The sequence below is a fragment of the Leucopleurus acutus genome (genome assembly GCF_964270905.1).
Source record: "Leucopleurus acutus genome assembly, chromosome: 16".
In the NCBI taxonomy this organism is placed as follows: Eukaryota; Metazoa; Chordata; class Mammalia; order Artiodactyla; family Delphinidae; genus Leucopleurus; species Leucopleurus acutus.
Genome location: NC_139158.1, coordinates 40101089 through 40120746, shown reverse-complemented (window position 1 = coordinate 40120746; position 19658 = coordinate 40101089). Strand labels below are relative to the sequence as shown.

Here is a 19658-nt window from a genome sequence, read left to right as displayed (position 1 = left end):
CTCCTCGGACAAAAGGTTCATCCGGATTGTTGGGTAGTTTCAATGCTGAGGAAAGACTAGGGGAGCCCACCCCAACCCCACAGAAAGAATTCTACAGTTACTCTATCACGGTGCTCTAGGTAAAGCATAGGTTTCAAACTACAGAGAGTTTCAACTTAACATCTAAAATTTTAAATTGTAGCCTTTCAGCAACAAATAGGCACAGAGAGCTCATCTCAGAAGTAAAATTAAAGAACTATTGCTCTGATGTATGAAAGTCAAGCCATCGCTCCCAGCTATGCCACACTTCCAGGCTTAGGCAGACACATAAGGTGGTGGCGGCTCCTTGGCGGCGCCATTCACAGTGGCATCATCGTACGGGGGTAACAGCACCGTAGTGTCATTGCTGGTAACATAAACCAGGACAGCGGAGGAGTTCCTGCCATTGATGTATCGGTAGCAGTTCCAAACACAGCTAATCAAGTAACCCTTAAAAGTCAAGATGATGCTGATAAACAGAAGTAGCCTTGCACAGATCAGGATCATGAGAAGAGAAATTGCGATAGCAATGCACATGTTGGCATCATCCATGAGCTCCAATTCACCTCCGCGTTCAGAACTTGAAAAGCGATACTGATCTGGATCAGCCAGGGCGGGCGCTCAATAGAATCAGCAGGGCCACGGCATTGATGATCAGGTACCAGACGCCGAGCAGGATGGTGCCGGTGTGGACATGGCAGCACAGGCAGCAGCTGTTGGAGTAGAAACGCGTCTAGGGCGCCACCATCTTCATCGCTCGGGCCGCCGGCGCAGTGGCGCGAGCGCGCGCCCAAGTTTGCAGGAGCTTCGGCCGCGTGGGTCTGGGCCCGCCGCGCGGCTGCTGTTGGCTCCCTAATCCAATTAAATTTGAGATTCTTTATAGGGATAGTTTTTGAGATCAGGGTTTGAGATATTTTTCAGACTTCAGGAGAGCTCTTCTTAGCTGTTTACTTCTGTGGTTCTCTTTGGTAAACTGGCCAGCCCATGGTTTAACTGCTATCTCTAGGCTTCTTTTACTTGCTTTTTACCACATCATTCGTTGTTATCCTTAGGCCTGAACTTCCTCACACTCTTGCCAAAGGAGTGGGTTCCTGTGGAGATTCGGAGCTCTCTGTCTTATCTTCCCTTGTGCAAAATATCTGAGCCAATGCTCTGGATCAGGGGGTGGGGACAATGGTGTGTTTCTCTTCAGCGGCTGGGCACTCAGTGAAGGAGGTGCAGCTGTCACCTCTGGTCTTCTTGACTTGCCTCTTCTGCTATGAGACCTCTGCTTTACAAATAAGCCAGTACAAGGATGACCTGGACCGCAGTATTCTCAGTGTACCAGACCCAAAGGGGAGCGTCCATCCCATAAATGGTGGCTGGACAGAGGAGGGGGGCCCCCACTCCTGACTGCACTTGCCCAGAATTTGGTCTCTGCAGCAGGTAATTGGGGGCGGGATGAGAAACACTGAAATCCTGCTTCTTCTGGGAAGATTCCGTGGCTCTCCAGCTGGGAGCTGGGAGCTGGGAGGAGAGGGAGCTGTGTGTTTATGGTTGAACCATGTGGAGTGAAGTTTTCATCGTGCTCAGCTGAGAGAGGGGAGGAGGGGGTGGGTCATGGTTCAAACACCACAGACTCTTGCTGTTCTGAGTTTTAGCACAGTTTCTTCTTCAGATGTTTCTGTATTTGCTCTATATCCCTAGAACCATTTCCAGACCCTTTTTTTTATTTTTATTTTTATTTTTATTTTTTGCTGTACGCGGGCCTCTCACTGTTGTGGCCTCTCCTGTTGCGGAGCACAGTCTCCGGACGCGCAGGCCCAGCGGCCATGGCTCATGGGCCCAGCCGCTCCGCAGCATGTGGGATCTTCCCGGACCGGGGCACAAACCCACGTCCCCTGCATCGGCAGGCGGACCCTCAACCACTGGGCCACCAGGGAAGCCGCAGACACTTTAAATGTTTGTTTATTTTATAGTTCCACGGCGATGGGGTCCCCTGAGTTCCTTGGGCTGCAGAGCTGGGAGTCAGTCATTCCCAGCTCTTCTCTTGCCTCATGGATTTCCCAACTGGGAGTCAGGACCCAGTCTACTGTCTTCCAGGCACGAGTGTCCTGGTCGATCGTCTGCAGAGATGACCAGAATGACCTCTCCCACCCCTGTATGCTGTTTCCCTTCCTTTGGAATCTAGACTGGCCTTGCGAGTTGCTTTGATCAGCAGAAGTGGCAGAAGAGACACCACGACAGTTCCGGGCCTGGACCTAAGAGGGCTGGGAGCTTGCATTTACTCCCCAGGAAGTGAGTGCTGTGTAAAAAGGTCAGGACAGATCACTGAATGAGGACAGATGCCTCAGGGCCCAGCCAACAGCCACCACAAAGACTGCTGATGTTTGAGCGGTGTAGGCGGCAGTCACGGGAAAAGAGAGGCCAGGAGACCCCCAGCTGTGTGCCATCTTAGCCGAGGCCTCAGCTACAGGGATGAGACCATCTCAGACCCCCAGCCTCAGCTGATGGCTCGGCTGATACCATGTGGGGCAGAGATGAGCCGTCCCTGCTGGGCGCTGACCACACTCCGGACCCACAGAAGTGTGAGGCCTCAGGTGGTTGACGTTTTAAACCACCAAGTTCTGGGGTGCTTTGCTTGGCACCAACAGAAAATAGACATGGGACCTCAGTTCCCTATAGCAGAAGGCAGCCCCTGGAACCCCCCTTTCATCCCGAGCTGGGAGGGAGCAGACCTCACCCCCCAAAAGAGGACTTACGGTCTTGCCAGGACCTTTTCCAAAAGACCCCCTCACCCCTCCCAGCCTTTCCATAAAGCCCTCCCTGTAGGCTTCTTTGAGAGTTGACATTTGATCTTGGAATTGTACATCTGTTGTAGATTCTCAGTCAGATCTTCGTGTTTAGCATACTCCTGCCTGCGTATTTATTTATTGACCTGTATTTTCTCTGGGTCCACCTGTGAACTCCTCAAGGGCAAGAACTTTGTTCACTGCTGTATTCCCAGCCCTCAGACAGTGCATGGCACGCAGGAGGTGCTCAGTGACTGGGGGGTCAATGTGCCTACATTGTGCCAAACCCTGTGCTGGGCTCGGTGCTCCCTCTGGGGTTATGTCAGCTACTGGCAGCCAACTCCCATGATGCCCAGACCCCTCTGCCCTCCTGATTCCAGCACAGCGTGGTGGCTGGTTCTGCGCATCTTTGCTCGCGTCCCTCGTCAAACGTGCCACGGCATCTCTTTGCTTTGCTGCCTCAGAGCAGTAGAAGACTGCAGTCCACAGGCGGGTGCAGTTCAGAAGTGCTGGAGCTCACACACGGGGCCGGGGGTGGAGAGTGAATGCCTCGGTCCTTCTGTCCGGTGCACAGACCTGGGGTGTGTTCTGCCTGGTTCCTCTTAGGTCCCAGCAGGACGGAGCCCCACTGCCCACGGCGTTGACCAGCTTTTAACAGATTCTTAATTGACTTCCCTTCCTGCCCTGTCCTGCTGTTTCTGCTCCATCATTCGTGCTTCCCAGGGTCACCTTCAAAAGGAACTACCTGTACTAAATATTCGTCTCAGGCTCTGCTGTCAGGGGTACCCAAACTAAGACTGAGGTTCTCTTATTTGGTGTCACAATAACGTATGAGGTAAGAGGTATTAGTCCCATTTTATAGGTAAGGAAAGTAAGGCTGAGTAAGATTTAGATGTCTGGATGACCTTGCAAAAGCCACCCAATTGCTCTCAGCTTTAGTGTCCTCACTGGAAAAATGATGAGGTGGGATCCGATGCAGGCTTTCATACTCAAGTGGCCACAGAGCAGAGCCAGGGAGGCAGGCAGCCAGGCCTGCAAGGGCTGTGGCTGGCCGGAGAGCCCTGCCCCGTCCAAAGCGGGCAGCCACCCCTCGGCCCCAGGCAGCCAGGCCTGGCAGAAGGGCAGGCCCAGTGCTGCTGTATCGCCCACCTGTGCACGAGAAACCAGACTCATGTGAAATCTCTCAAGCCTTAAATGGTGGCAATAAATTCGAATTATTTTAAACCCTGTGCAGACTGAAAGGGGCACAGGAAGCTTTCTGGAGTGATGGGAATGTTCTCCATATCGATGGGATGTATACCTTTCCAAAACTCAAAATAGGGGCACTTACCTTTAAAATAGGGGCACTTTATTAGTAAGTTGTTTCTCAATATGGTTAATTTTAAAAGAATAAAAGAAAAAGACCCCAGATATGGCAATCAAAATACGTTCCTTTGGAATTCTATAATATTCATGGAACTTATTCTAGTGCACAGTTGAGGTTCAGAAAGCAAAAACCATCACAGAGTTTGGCAAAGAGAAATGAGCTCTCTGAAAATGCATGTTGCATGCTGACACTTTTCCTCCTTCACCCCAGAAGAATCATCCGTGTGTTTGGGTTTCTCTCCTTCTTTAGGATACTGGAGAAAACAGGTGGACCATATCTCCGCTCACCTCAGGTCTTACGCTCAGAACAACCCTGAATTCCGGGCCCTGATTGCAGAGCCCAGGATGGGAAAGGTGGGTGGCCTCTGAGCAGGACTTCCTCTCTGGAGCATAACATGGGATCAGGCTGAGGTTGCTCACACGGACTGTCCTGAAATTGCACTTTACTTGCCCTTTCTCTTTTTCCTGCCCCACCTTCCATGCCTCCTTGCCTTATTTGACATCCAGGAAAACTGGCTCAGAGAGATTTGGTGACCTGCCCAAGACTACACTCTGGGTCTCAGGGGATTCAGGATTTGAAGCAGGTCTGTCAGACCCCAGGGATACTGCTGTTATAAAGACACACATCTGTGAGAAGACCTTTTCCTCTGTCATGAGACTAAAAGAACCTTTCAAAGTTAGCCCATCCCCTCCTCTGCCACCAAGTTAGGCCAACACTGGAACTGTGTCATTGTCAAGTAGTGCTCAGTTTCCTTTGATAATCTATTTTGGTGGTTTATTAATTCCTTGGCCTAATCTAGGGGTCTCAAAACTGTGGCCTGTGGGGCAAATCTGGCCTGCCACCAGTTTTGTAAATCAAGTTTTATTGGGTCACAGCTACACTCATTCATTTACTTATTGTCTGTAGCTGCTTTTGCACTGCAATGGCAAGGACCATATGGCCCACAAAACCTAAATATTTACTATCTGATCCTTAAAGCATTTGCTGAGCCCCATTGATCTAAATTCCTCCCGCTATTTACAGAGACAGCTGCTCATCTGAATACCTGGCCCTTGATTGCCAAGGCCTGGCCCTCCCAGGTTACTTTTTGCCAGGTGATGACTTGCAGCCATGTGGCTTCATTAAAGTGTGTCTCTTATAGAGAGTATCAGTTTGGGTCTTGCTTTCTTAACCAATCTGGCAATCTCTGCTCTTTGATTGGAGTATTTAGTTCATTTATAATTAATGGAATTATAGAGAAGGCTGGATTTGTGTCTGCCATTTTGCCACTTGTGTCCTATTTCATCTAGTTTTTGTTTCTCTTTTCCTGCCTTCCTTTGTGTTAATTAAATGTTTGATTAAATGTACAGCTTAGCATCTCAGAATTTCTTGGCTGTGGCTCCGGGCTTTGAGTCCCACACTCATTGTTGTGAATTCTCTCTAATACTTTTTTACAAGCTCATCTCTGCTACCGTCCATGAGGATGGCTATGAAGTTAGCATCAGGCTGAATTATATTCAAGTCTCAAACAAGGTGAGTAAAACCGCTGGAAGTTATTCATTTCAAAATTGACTGACCTACTAAATGGTAGCTTATGATTTATTGAAATGCTTCTGCATAATTCATAGAAAGGAAGAGTTTAGAATATTATGAAACTTAACTGGAGGCCAGCAATTTCATAGAATTAGATAAATAACTGAGCTAAACCTCAGAGAAGCCAGCTTTCAGGCACATAAAGATGTCATAAGAACAGAAAGGAATTATCACCCACCCTATTGGTCCTGTAGTTCTCAGGTTTATTTATACCCACTGAAGTCTGAGTATAGGCGAAAGACTGACAGAAATGTTTGCTGATATGTACTTTGACCTATTTGCCTATAAAAATAAGCCGTACTTTGTGGCCATGTCTCCCTGGATCTTCCCTCTCATTTGGTAACTGGAACATTGCCATGGAGCCCATAAGTGTGTGACAAACATTAACTGACACAGGCAGCTTTAGTTTCATTGGACAAGAAGTCACAACATACAAAAGGATAATTAATGGATTGAGAAGAGAGTGAAGAAGGCAAGGAAAAGGAGGGGAACTCGGGCCTGGCCGTGACCTGGCAGGGTGCTAACGATGTCTCTAAAACTGGGACAGATAGCCGGGCCCTGCCTGACCCACAGGGAGGCTGGGAGTGTCCAGTGGGAAGATACACGTGAATGTGCTTTGTAACCAAGGAAAGCACTAAATGCTGTGTTTTCGGTTGTGTGGCTGCAGCAGAGCTTGGGCGAGGAGGTGCTTCAGGAGAATGGGACTGAGGGACGCAGAACACGGCGAGTCACACCACACAGTTGTCCCCACTTGAGGCTGGGGGGAAGGGGCATAACCGCTAGGGCAGGTCAGCACCCACCTACTGAGGGCAGCTGGAGACGGGGGTCAGCTGTGAGCTGTTAGCAGCCAACGTGGCAGCTGGGATGGTACCTGACTGGTTAAGGGGAACTGGACAGACACAAGAGCACCTGCAATATGCTGTCCGTCGCGTAGAAGTCGGGGATGTGTCCCAGGTTCTGTGGGTGTTTTTTCTGTGCGTGTTCTGTGCTCAGGAAGTAGCAGGTGGCTCCCGATGGCAGGAGCAGGGTGCCACGCTGTGGAACCGGTCCAGGTGGATGCAGAATCCTGGGTCTGGCCTGTGTATCACCCATCCTCATTTTATAGACATCCATGTAACCTCATTTTGCTTTGACAACATCTCTTTGAGGCTGGTCATAATATTTCCGCTTTACGGGTGAGGAAACTGAGGCTCAGAGAAGTTAAGCAACTTGCTTCTTCCAAGGCCCCTAAGCTACTAAGTGACCAAACCAGGATACAGACTCTGCAGCCTGAGCCTCCCCGTCAGGCCACCCTAATCCCAAGACATGGAAGGGTTGTAAGCACAGAGGGACACAGTTACTTATACATTCATTGCATAAAGGGGCTGGGGCAGCCACAGGGAAGGTGGGCTGGCAGGAACCTGTTTGGAGGCTGTTGCAATGATCTCGCTGTGAGAAGAGGGGCCAGAATGAGGAGTTGCGTAAGAGACAGAATGGACAAAACATCACGGTGAGGTGAGGGAGGTGTCTGGAAGCATGGTCACGCTGCAGGCTTGACTGTCTGGGTAGACAGGGCTGTCGTTAACAGAAAGAGGAGCAGGTGAGCAGGGAGACCATTCTGCTGGGACACCGCAGCCTCATCTTTCATGGTGCTGGAATTTTTTCATTGGCCAGAACCTTTACCTGAACAAGGCGGTGAAGTTCAGCGACCACTTTCTGAGCAGTGTCACCGAGGGAGGGAACGGGCTTTTCGGCAGCGGGTCCAACCTGGGTGAGTTGTCCCCTTCCGGGGACTTTAAAGCAGTTGACCAGTTCTATATGGATGTCGTTACAGGAAAGTAAATCCTACATGTTCTCATCACGAGGAAAAAATTTTTTTTTCTATTTCTTTCATTTTGTTTCTATATGAGATGACGATGTTCACTAAACTTCTTGCGGTCATCATTTCATGGTGTATGTAAGTCAAATCATTCTGCTGTGCCCCTGAAACTCATACAGTGCTGCTGTATGTCAGTTACATCTCAGTAAACCTGGAAGAAAAAATAATAATTAAAAAAGAGAAACCTAAAGAACTGTTGACCAAAAACAACACAGTGAGTTGGCGAGGATGGAGAGAACTGCTTAAGATTTGCCGGCCCAGCCAGGCCTCTTACTTTCACGTTCCACCCATGTTATTCCTCTGGCCACCCCAAAGTCAGGCCTGAGACCTTTGAAGTCTTTCACAGGAACTGGGGAGATAAATTGGGGCAGGGGGTGCTCTTTGGGGCCTGAGAACTGTAGCCCCTTTTATTCCCCTCCCTCCTCCCATCCTCTGGTTCTGGACCAAGAAGGACAGCCCCAGGAATCCTTCGGGCCAGGTTTCATCAAATAGAAATTTCTATAAAAGCCTTTTCCTCCTTCCGACCTCTTGAGGGGGGCATGGCAGGAGAGTGGCTCTTTACATGATGGGAGTGGCGGGGGGCTTCACTTTGGTCCTCGACTCCTGTCATTCCAGTGAGTGACTACAGCCAGAGCACCCCAGACACCACGGAGAAGGTCACAAGGACCAAGAATTTCAAGACCAAAACGTTTCAAGAGAAGCAGCAGCAGCTTACGGTAGGTGTTCTCCCTGATCCTTAGAGCTGTCTTCTTCAGCCTGTGCATCTAATGTTTTATTTTGAGATTGTTTAAATGGAAGAATACTTTCTCATTTTCTGTTCCCTTTTTTATAGCAGTGTGTTTTTACTTTATGGAGGCAAAACCTTTAAAATCTCTCAAGATTATTCACTGGAATTGTTTTAAAGTTCTCCTCAGTCTCCTGAATCACCTGTTTCCTCTGGGGTCAGTTCTATCTGCTCATCTTTCTCTTTCTTGCTTTTGGTTTGTCTCGAACATGGGATGATCCTTGGCTGCTAGGTCATGTTGATAAACGAAGGGCTAGTTTGATTAGCACGGGTGCCCAGCTGGGTCTGTGGGCCTGAGGTCTCTGTGGGTGGAGGAGGGTCCTCGAAGTTGCCAGCATGGGAAGGCCTTCCCTCTGCTGGTGAGCGCGGTAGTGGGAGTGCCGTGGTGGTTTCCACTCCTTCCTGGCTCTCCAAACCCGTGCCACATCTGGGCTCTGCCCTTCGCCCTTCCCAGGCCCAGTGCTCCCAGGAGAAGCCTCTGTTAGGCAAATTGTGAACTGTATGGAAAATAGTATCAGGGTTTAAGCAGGGAGAGCGGAGAGGATGCCGGCCATCCCCGTGATTCATGGTAAAGCCCTTTAATAACACGCTGTGGATTCAGCCACACCCAACGCCCGCCCTCCTGCTGGGCTCCCTGGAGAGAACACACTCACATGTCTGGGGTCTGCAGCTGGTTTTCCTCTTGGCTTTGATTTCCCTGTCAGTCTGATTCCATCTGCTTTCAATCTTTGGGATTCTTCGTTTCTGATCCATGCATGGTACCTTTTCCCGGTTTCCCTCAGCTGTTAGAGTTTTGTTCTTCACAATTATGGACCATGAATAGTTTTAACGGGAGCTTTGGAGAGACAGTGGGCGCCCTTGCTCACCCACCACCTTGCCCTCCGGTCGGCCGTCTTCGGCTGTGGCAGCGAGCTGGAGGTGGACACAGGGTCAGTTCCCCCTTCCAGCCCCACCACTTCAGTCACGCGGGGCCCCGGGGCCTCCCGGCAGGCACACGGGCACCCAGCCTGGTCGGGGGTGGGGGAGGGTTCTCTGCAGGCAGGTGGTCACACTCGGGCTGATTTTGAACACCTTATAAAGCATGCAGCGTAAACTTTAGGATTCACCTGGTTGCTTTTCCTCGAAATATTCATAATAAAACTGGTGTGTGGTTTCTGGGGTTTTACGAGGTTTCTCATTGCATCCCTGCCCTTAATAACGTGAAAAAATGTCAGTGTGGTGTCCTTCCCCCAGGCAAGGCCTCAGAGACTGGCTAGATTTACATTAGATGTGTTTATCTATGCTGCTGGCCGTTGAAGACCACACACACATACACGCACACCCCACACACACATCACACACACACATACACGCTCGTGCTCACACTCACCTGTCCCTGGGACTCAGAACTTACCCAGGAGAGGAAACATTTGCCCTGAGGGTTGAGCCTGGACAAGTGGGGCGTGACAGTAAAAAGATTTTGCGGCCGTGCAAACGACCACCTTCTGTGATCCTGCAGCCTGAAAGCAGGCTTCTGCTGAAGGAAGTCAGACCAGCAGGGGAAGGAAGAGTGTCTGTGATGGAGCAGCTACGCGATGAAGTAAGTGCAGCCCAAGAACACGCCTCCCTGAGGCGCTCAGCCAGGCCTGCCACCCCGTCTCTCTCAGATGGAAGTTTTGTTCGATATTGTGATAATCACAGTGCCGCTTAACTTAAAACCGTCTGGAAGTGGGCTAAACGGCTAGTCAAAAACTTTACGTTAATTGTTACCTCTTGCAAATTTTTATAGCAAAGAAAATAGGCAGAAAAGTGCACAGGAGCCCAGATAAAGTGCAGGAAGGTGGACAGAATCCCTGGTCTGTGACCCAGTGTGACCATGATGTTTCCTAAAGAAGCAAGGTTGTCCATCCAGGTGGCTGGCCTCCCGCTGGGGGAGCAGAAACACATGACTTGGCAGCTCTGTTTTTATAGGTTGGGTCTTGGGGTTCCTGCCTCTTCTGAGTTAAAGCAGTTTAGTTCCATCAAGGGTTTGTTATACTTACTAGGATGGCGAGCGGGTGCCGTTGAGCTTAGGCCTTGTGCAAGTTTGTCCTTCTCTACACGCGGCAGGGAGCAGATCCCAACTGCGGTGACAGCGAAGACCAGCCCGTTCTGAGCCCGGCGGTCACGAGCACGCACCACGAAGCGATTCCGGTTCTCGTGCAGAGGGGAGCGGACGTGGACCAGCAGTGGGGCCCGTAGGTGAAACGCGAGGAAGGGCGAGTTGGGGGTGAGGTCGCAGCCAGCTGCTACCTGGGGGGGCTCCTCCGAGCAGGCAGTTTGCAGGCCCTGTTCAACCTGAACCACTTAGGAACCATTTCAACTCGTTCTGGCCTTAATGGGAGACTTAACTGCTTCTGTTTTCCAAATCTGGGTAAAACAAAGATGTTTTGTTTTGTTTTGTTTTTTTGCGGTATGCAGCCCTCTCACTGCCGTGGCCTCTGCCGTTGCGGAGCACAGGCTCCGGACGCGCCGGCTCAGCAGCCATGGCTCACGGGCCCAGCCGCTCCACGGCATGTGGGACCTTCCCGGACTGGGGCACGAACCCATGTCCCCTGCATTGGCAGGCAGACTCTCAACCACTGCACCACCAGGGAAGCCCAAAGCAAAGGTTTTTAAACGGACTACTGGATTGTCTAACTTTTAGCAGCTTTGGTAAATGATGATCCATTTTGTTAACTCATTTATATTTGTGGGCCTGCAAATCCTTAGCCGTTGGGTGTTAAGCAGTGTTTTCATCATGATTTTCATCGTGATGGGAAATGTACCCATGAAGTTACTGCCGAAAGAAAACCTTATCCGGTCGTCCGTGGATGCGAACAGCCCCGGGGAGAGGCGGTGCATGTGGGTTCACCACGTCGTCTCCTGTTTCCACAGCTGGGAAGCGGGATGAGGAGATCCCCAGCCACGTGGGATGGTTTTGTTCCTTTCCCACCCTTGACCCCACCCGGCCTTGTGAGTCCACTGTTCTCTTGCAAATTACTCTGGGGACCTGGGGTGGACAGTGTTTTGAGTCCACGTCCTCGCTGTTAACTGCTTACATCCCGCTGACCAAGCTGTTGAACTGGAAGTCATCTGGGGGAATCGCAGGTCAACCACTCTGCCGCCCGCACTGTTACTGAGGCAGCTGGGGGCCCCGCTCTGTGAATCGTGCTGCCGAGGATGGCAAGGAGCACAGGGGACAAAAGTTAAATAGCTTTGCTTCTGTTCTCCTCTGTTTCAAAATTTCCTCTAGCGTTTTTATTCAAAATATCTCTCTCTTAATTTTTCCATGTGCGGTTTTTAAAGTTTCTGCCCAGTAGGACTCCTGTGTCAGTAGACACGACCCCCTTTTTATCAGTAGTTTAATTTTATAGCAGAGTGTTTGGCCTGTGGGTGTACACACTCGATGGCTGGAATTTACTTTCTCAAGTTCTCTTGGGGTTCACAGGCGTCATACCTTGTCAGCTTCGTCATTTACATTCGCACACTTATCATTATTAATAGGAATGATGACACCTTGTTTTGTGTGAAGGTATACTTTTTGGTGTTCCTCAGTTCCCATCGTTGCTTCATTACCATTCTGTAAACTGACATCTATCCACATGTGATCTCCTTGTGTTTCTGCTAAGTCTAACGCCGTGGTTATATGGTCTAGCTGAATGGTGTGTGATAGCCCTTTGTCACTCCCCCTGCATTGTCATGGTTACTATTAGCGGAATATAGCTCACGTGGGGTCAGGGAGGGGCGGGTTCAGAAAGCAGGTTTTTCCACTGAGAACCAATTCTGCTGAGTGTGGTTTACATTTGTTAGTTCACAGTGTTCGGGCCTGGGTCCACCCGGCCTCTGCCCCACAGCTGGACCTCTGTAGACCCAGGAACATGACCTCAAGGCTCCACTGTCTACAGCTCTTCAGGCACAAGCCATCTGGCGATCTGACTTTCCTGTAAAAGAGGCTCCGTGACTTGTCCTTTGCAAACAAGGCTTAACATTCTCTTCTCACCCTGAGCCTGTTTAGCTCATGGCGAGAGGCAGCCCAGGTGGTCTCCATACAGGTAACTTCTGTCCAGCAGCTTGGCCGGTAGCAGAAAGCCCCTCCCTAGGGTTTCTGGTTCCCATGTTTGTGTCTTTCTTACCAGAATAAACTCATACTCAGCAGAAAGGGGATGGCTGAGGAGAAATACACATCTTCCACCAAAGCTGACACCTCTTACCAGCAGACTTCAGAAACACAGATTCAAAAAGTCTTGTGAGGAGAGGGACACAGGGAGATGCTGTTTGCTTTTGGACAGTAGCTGCCCTTCTTCACTGGCAGTTTCAAATATCGAGCCTCTGAGCTCTACCCTAGCAGGCGAGTGAGGAAAATGCAGCCATCAGTTTACTTAGAGGTTCACCTGTGGAGTTTTATTCTAGGTAATTCAGGATTTACAAAGAGAGAGTGTACCTTAATTCACCGTGATACTTAGATTGGAGTAAACAGTTTGAGTTGCTTGTGCATTAGTAGAAAAGTGTCTTTATGATACAAATTCACAGAGCACCACAGTGTACTTGCTGTGCCAACCGCGTTCTGGAAGGTCTGCCGTGACAATGACAAGCTCCTCGGAGGAGGAGACTCACAGCATGGGGTTCTGATGGCAGGACGCGCTCCGTCTCGTGCCCTCGCCGTGTTGCAGTTAACTTGTTTGGGGAGCTAGGTACACAGCTAAGAGTTGGCAGAGTCATGATTCATCATCTTCCAAAACCAAACTGTGGTTACGCAGGAAACCACCAACCCAGAAAATCTAGCCATCAGAGATCCCCGCCCCCAGCCCCATTATTGAGTAAATAGAACACTGCGCTCTGCTCTCAGCCTGGGGAGAGTTGTGAAGACAGAAGCTCTTGAGTCCACCTAGGAGATGCCGCAACCCTGTGAATATATCTGAGTTCAAATGGTAAATGCGTGATGAAGCCCCAGGAACTTGAGGGGGTGAAGTGACAGTGAAGCCTTATTTATGCCACTGGGGAGGCAGGAAAGATGAAAGCTGAGGAGGAGATTGGTGTCTGGTGTGACTGAGACCTCCGTGGTCAGACCCCCGTAGCACACTGTGTACCCCTCCACCCTGAATTTACAGCCAGGTCCTCTGAGCTCCCCGAGAGAGGAACAAGCACTGTGTCACAGGTGACCAGGTGGCCCTGGCACATCTGGGGGCACCAGGCTGGCACTCACACATGTGCTGAGTAGATGAACAAATAATTCAAGTGACTTAGAGCCCAGGAGAGGTCATCTGAAAGACCTCGTGAGAAATGTACCCTTTGAATGTGACCACTGGGAATTGTGCTGAAGGAGGGGAAAGTGGAGTCTTCTGTGGTGACAGGGGACAGTTTGGAGGCAGGAGAGAGCAAAACGTGGAGAAAATGAACATATTCCTCTTGCTAGGTCTTCTCATCTGTAAAATGGGGATAATGGAACTCGGGTCACAGAGTTAGCGGAGGATGAAATGAGATCGTTTGTAGTGCCCGGAGCCTGATGCGTGGACTTTAATGGTGGCAGTCGTGAAGCTGCGATTATGAAAAAAGAGGATTATCAGGATTTGAGTGGAAAGTGTCCACTGCGCGATGATTGACACAGGATATGGGGATGGGTGCGTTGGCTCTGGGAGAAGAGCCACGTGGGGCTTAAATAACAGAAGCCCTGGGTGAAAGGTGTTACAACTGGATTTAAGTTCTGAGTTCTATTTCTGTTAACAGATGTCACCAAGCCTTCCCAAGTCCAAGTTTTCACATTAAGGAAAGGGCATGTGTATTTTTTTAATGCACCAAACTAAGAAGATGAACTTGATAAATGCTTCTCATACTTTAATGTGTATGTAAGTCAGCCAAGGATCTTGTGAAAATGCACATTTGGTAGGTCTGGGTGGGGCCGGGCCTGAGATCCAGCATCTCTAGCAAGCTCTCAGGAGATGCCAGTGGTCCAGGTGCCACAGTCTGAGTAGCGAGGGTCCAGAGACCGTTCTTACAAACACTGAGACGTTAAGAATCAGCCCAGCATGGTCCGTGATAAGGAGTGACCTCACAGTGCTGTTGGACACGGGACTGTCCCCCGTGCCTGACCGCTCAGTTATGTTGATCTGATCAAACTAATAACAATAATGTCACCACCAACAACAACAATATGAAGGGTGATCCCCAAATCTTAGTTGCTTGCAGGAACTGTTTGTATCAAACCAAAGGCAGGTCTTTGGAAAGTCATGGAAATTCTGTCATAAGGCACGTGGCCTTGCCACTTTCACTTACTGCCTCTGGAGAAATAGGAGGAGAAACTAACCGATCAGACCACTCAGATTTAGTTGGCACCAGGCGCCTTGGCCAAATAAGTTAGCTGAAATTACATGAATGATAAGATCTAAACTTAGACAAGGTCTAAGACCATTCGGGTATTTGGACACTTAGAGTTCTGCTGCAACACAAAACCGGTGAAAGTGCTAAGTTTCTCATTTACTTTGGAAAGTGGAAAGCCTTCTCATTACCTGGTCAGTTCGGATTCTGGAGCCCGAATCAGGCAGAGGATTACTCTCCCACAGGGGGATGCAGAGTTCTTAGTTATGTTTTCCTGCAATTCACATGGGTTTCAATCTTGGAGGCAATACTCCTTCCCTAAATTTGTTTGTCTATTCATTCTTTTCATTGATGTGTTCATTTTACTAGTGGTGTCTGAGCACCTACTGTGTGCTGGTCAGCATTCTAGGTGATGGAGATGCAGCAGTGACGAGGACATCACTTCCCTTCCCTCATGGGGCTTACAGTTTAGTGGAGGAGACAGGCAATAAACAAGTAAACAAATGAATGGGTAATTTCAGAGCATGATAAGTGCTACAAAGAAAATAAAGCCAGGTTAGAGAATCGAGTGTGGTGTGGTCAGGAAAGGCCCCCACCCCCATCCCCCAGGACCAGAGACTCCCAGAATTAGTCTGGGACAGACTTGATTTAGGTACAGAGCAGTATGGGGAGGTTTAGTCACCAGTTTCATTATTCATTTCTGGCCTAGTCGTACTGATGTCGCCTTATTTATGACTAGTCTGGCAGAACGATTTCTTAAATTGTGTATGTTTATTGAAACTATTCATACGCACCAAATCACTTTTTAATTGTATCGAAGTAAGACGTGGACATGATTGAAAAATCAAATCTTGTGGAAGGGCCTGGCGGTCCTCTGCCGCCCTCACCTCTTCACCCCCAGTCCTCGTCTCCAAGGACAACTACATGTAAATGTCTTAAAGTTCTCCCGAGAGTCACCTATATCTCTGTCACTGAACAATGCACTTAAACCGACCACTCGTGATTTAGCTTAGACAGTAGCTGCTGATTCTTGCTGTCATAGGGGATGACTTTGCTTGCTGACCGGACCTTCATGTTTTGATCGTTCTGTTCCGGTTTTTGTTCTTTATTAATTACTGTTAAAATATAAATGATATGCCTAAACTCCTGTATTTCAATCATCATCTTTCAGTGATGTCAGTGGTGTCTCTTGATTCACCTGGATGTAAGTGCTTATAAATGTATATTAGTGCTCTCTACCTTAACCTCTACCTTTCCTTCCCCTTCCATCTCACAACTTCTATTAGTATATGCTTACTTTTTACAACACTAATCACAGCTATATTTACTTGCGTTAACATAATGAAGACATCCATTCTTCAACTTCATCCATAGGTTGATTGCAATAGTTGAAAAGCATGAAGGGCAATTGCATTATAATAGCTACATAAATATTGTTCATTGGTATACTCTGATTACATTTTCTTGTTTATAGGTTCAAGAAAACAACACTTAGGCCACTCAAAGTAAAATTTTCTTACCAGAAATGTCAAGTAGATTCTCCTTACACACCATAAATTATTCAAAATCAGGTCACATTTCATTTCCTTTCATAAACCATGAACAATTTGTGTGTTTTTGTGTGTGACTTTGATTTTCCTGGACTTTCTGATTGCCTTTGTTTTTTTCTGGTTTGAAAAAGAACATGCCTTCACCACATCCATAATCTTACCTGGTTTCTTACTTTTTCAGTGCTTTTTTTCTTAGAGACTTTCCTCTTGGAGTATACTTCCTACTCGGATTTTGCCTGACAGCCCTCTGGCCCTGCTGCACAGTGGTCATCATGGGATTTCTTTTCACTGGAATCCACCTATAGTTATTGTTCACATTTTTCTCTTTCTTGGTTTTGACCCTTGTCAGGCTAGAGTGTGGCCTTAGGTAACTTCTTCAGAAAGGGTACGTAGAAAAGAACTTTTGAGACCTTGAATATCAAAAATGACTTTCTTTTCTCTTCACTCTTGACTACTAATACCTTGATATTAACTTCTGTGTTCAAAATAATCAAGCCTTGCTCTCATGAGTTCTAGCACCCAGCATAGCCCATGAAAATGCTACAGCAAATTCTTATTCATTTCTGACCTGTTTCTTCCTTCTGGAAGCATGTATTCCTGATGTTCTGAAATTTCATAGGGGTATTTTTTTGATGTGCTGTTGTTCATTCATCCACTTGGCCCTTTCAGTCTGAAAAGTCATGTATTTCTTCAGCTCAGGGAAATTTTATCTCTTTGGTATTTTCTCCCCTCCATTTTTTTCGATTCTCTCTTTCTAGAATTCCTATTAGTTAGGTGGTGGACCACTCGAATTGACCCCCCTCTGTCTGTCTTTTTAATTTTTTCCCCCATATTTTTCATTTCCCTTTTTCTCTCTGTTTTAAGAGATTTTCTTGACCCTCCTGCTGAATACTTTTTCTTTCAACAGTCATATTTTTACTTTCTAAGAGCTCCTTTTTGTTCTGTTTCTTCTTCATAGCCTTCTGTTTTTGTCTGATATTGTCTTCAGTCATTTTTAATTTCTTACATTTGTATTTGATTTTTCTCTGATGCTGCAGATTTTTCTCAGATGTGTGTGACCCTTTGTCATCCGTCCATGTTTGAGAATGCGGAATGGGCTAGATGAGTGGGAATTCTGTGTGTATGACAGGAGCTTATCATCTGGGGTGGGGGTGGGTTGGGTTGTGGGTGTATGAAGCTGCTCTCAGGCTGGGACAAGTGGAAAGCTTCCCTCTGGGCATGGACGTGGCCAGAGGCTCCGTTTATCTCTTTCAGGAAAGAGGCCACCATCCTGTTTCTCTATTGGGATAAATGTATGGCAGCAGGTACATCTGCAGGTGCAGGGGACAGGGTGGGGGTGTCGAGGGAAAGATCAGGGCCAGGAGAATGCAGACCTCCAGATGCTCATCTCATCTCTGTCTTCAGCCACGACTCCTGCCTCCATCCCTCCTGACACCTCTGGGCAGCATGAACTCTAGAATGCAGGTAGCACCCCATCCTCCACTGCAGCAACGACTGCTCACTCACTGGGCCAAAGCTGACCAGGCAAGGTAGAGACAGTCTGGCAGGTCGCAAAATATGCTGTCTGACCTCTTGGGCCTGCCCTCTGGCTTCTAAGATGGGTGTTTATTTTCATATCACACAAGCCAAACTCACTGAAGCCAAGGTCATTGTCCCTACACAAGGATAGGAGCCACAATCCTGAGAGGTTATTGTCATACAGACAGTGCCCAAAGGGTCAAGCCAAGGGTGAGACCGTGTCTAATGCGTTCCATGAACTCTTGGAGGAAATATACTAACATAGTATTTATTAGCATTTGCTAAATTGACTACAAACCATATCCTTGTGGGGTTTCTCACTTTAAAAAATGAATATGTGTATAGATTTTCACTTTCTATCTGATATGAAAGCTTACCCTCCAAATCCTCCAAGGAAAGGAGCAGAGAGGGCAGAGTTGAGAGATTTTCCTGGGTTAGTTAAATAGGTCATGGGTGAAACCAAGGCCCCTTTGATCACCTGCTCCTTCTCCAGTTTCTCGAGGATGCAAACCAAGGATTTAGCCAGGGATTTTTTCCCATCCAAACAGACTCCAAAATACAGCTCTTCATGGAGCAGCTGTGCTGGGCCTGGCAGGAAGGGAGTGCATCGCTGCCTTACTGGGGTATGTTCCTTGGCCTCCGAGGGACACTGATGGCCACAGTGATCCCCCTGTTGGCCTGTGAGGATTTCAGAGGGTCCTGGTTCCTGAACAGCTGACCCAGTAATGGAGCCACAATCCCCCCATGGCTCCCAGGGCACTAAGGGCTTTTAAAAGCACGATGAAAACGTTGCCCCCTTAAACCCACTTGGTTGTGGGTCGTTGATGCAATGGGAACCCACGGCCGGGATTGGTACTGGACGTGTGAAATCACAGCGCCCCTCAGGTCTCAGGGTAGAGCTGCCCTTGAGGGCTGGTCACGGTGGCCTCTTGGGGGAAGTTTGGGACGGGGGCCAGGAGCTCCCAGACTGGCCTCCAAGGCAGGGAAGGCTCGGAGACCTGAGTCCGTCCGCTCACCCCCATTTCCTTCGCAGATGCAACACAAGCGTTCAGAAGAAGAACGCGAGAGAGCAGACGGCGTATGACCTGGCCCTGGAAACTGGGGATGACCCCGTCGTCTCGCTCTTTGCTGCTGAGCTCAGCCTGGATGACCCTTAGCCCTGAGGGCCCCGCAGGCTTCCTTTAAAGAAACCATCCAGCTCTGGCTGCGCTTCGTTCTCCTCCTTCTGAAATGCGTATTCGAGGTTTGAAAACTGAGCTCGAGAGGCACTCATAAGCTTTTCAAAGTTACGTGACAGTATAAGCCCCCAACACCCCTTGAGTGTTTCCCCAGATGCCCTGGAGAGTGATGAATGTACTGTATGCTCTCAGTGGTGCATTGCTGCTTGTCTTAGAATTTGCGCTTTAATTTTATTTCTCAGTAGATAACATTACACACGGTTCTAAGCCAAAGGTATAAACTGTTGTGAAGTCTCCCTCTCGTCCCTGCCCCACAACCACCCACGTCCCCTCCACAGAGGCCACCAGTGACATCCGTGTCCGTCGTGTCTTTCCAGAAGTAGTGTAGGATTATATAAGCAAATGTATGTAGTATGTGTATGTGTTCATACAGAGGACACGTAAAATATAAGTAGAGGTAACACATATATTCTGTCCCCTTGTCTAAGACAAATGGTGGGAAGCCACGTACTGTTCTGCATGTCGTTTGCTTAATATATCTAGTAAGTGGTTCCAAATTAGTGCATAAAGATTGAGCTTAGTAGAATTTTTCCTTATTAAGCTAAACTCATCAATATTCCTGTTGTTATGGCTTGTTCTTTGGTTGACACGTAAGCTTCGAATAAACCAATTGCAGGAATGTGTAATTTTGACTCATTTCTTTTTTTCAGGTCGTCATTTCAATCTTTGGG

At 48.4% G+C, this 19658-nt stretch overlaps 1 protein-coding gene across 1 annotated transcript in view; it reads left to right on the top strand.

Annotated features, from left to right (window-relative positions):
- The window catches only part of DZANK1 (double zinc ribbon and ankyrin repeat domains 1), a gene marked incomplete at its 3' end in the record, with an annotated part of 71830 nt that extends 52924 nt beyond the window's left edge, over positions 1-18906 (top strand). Inside the window, exons 12-19 of the mRNA XM_082856800.1 lie at positions 4405-4508; positions 5593-5667; positions 7381-7477; positions 8201-8301; positions 9868-9948; positions 10458-10585; positions 18298-18372; positions 18783-18906. Of these exons, the coding sequence (XP_082712926.1) occupies positions 4405-4508; positions 5593-5667; positions 7381-7477; positions 8201-8301; positions 9868-9948; positions 10458-10585; positions 18298-18372; positions 18783-18906 (785 nt within the window). The remainder of the gene's footprint in view (positions 1-4404; positions 4509-5592; positions 5668-7380; positions 7478-8200; positions 8302-9867; positions 9949-10457; positions 10586-18297; positions 18373-18782) is intronic.
- Between the last annotated feature and the right edge of the window lie 752 nt (positions 18907-19658).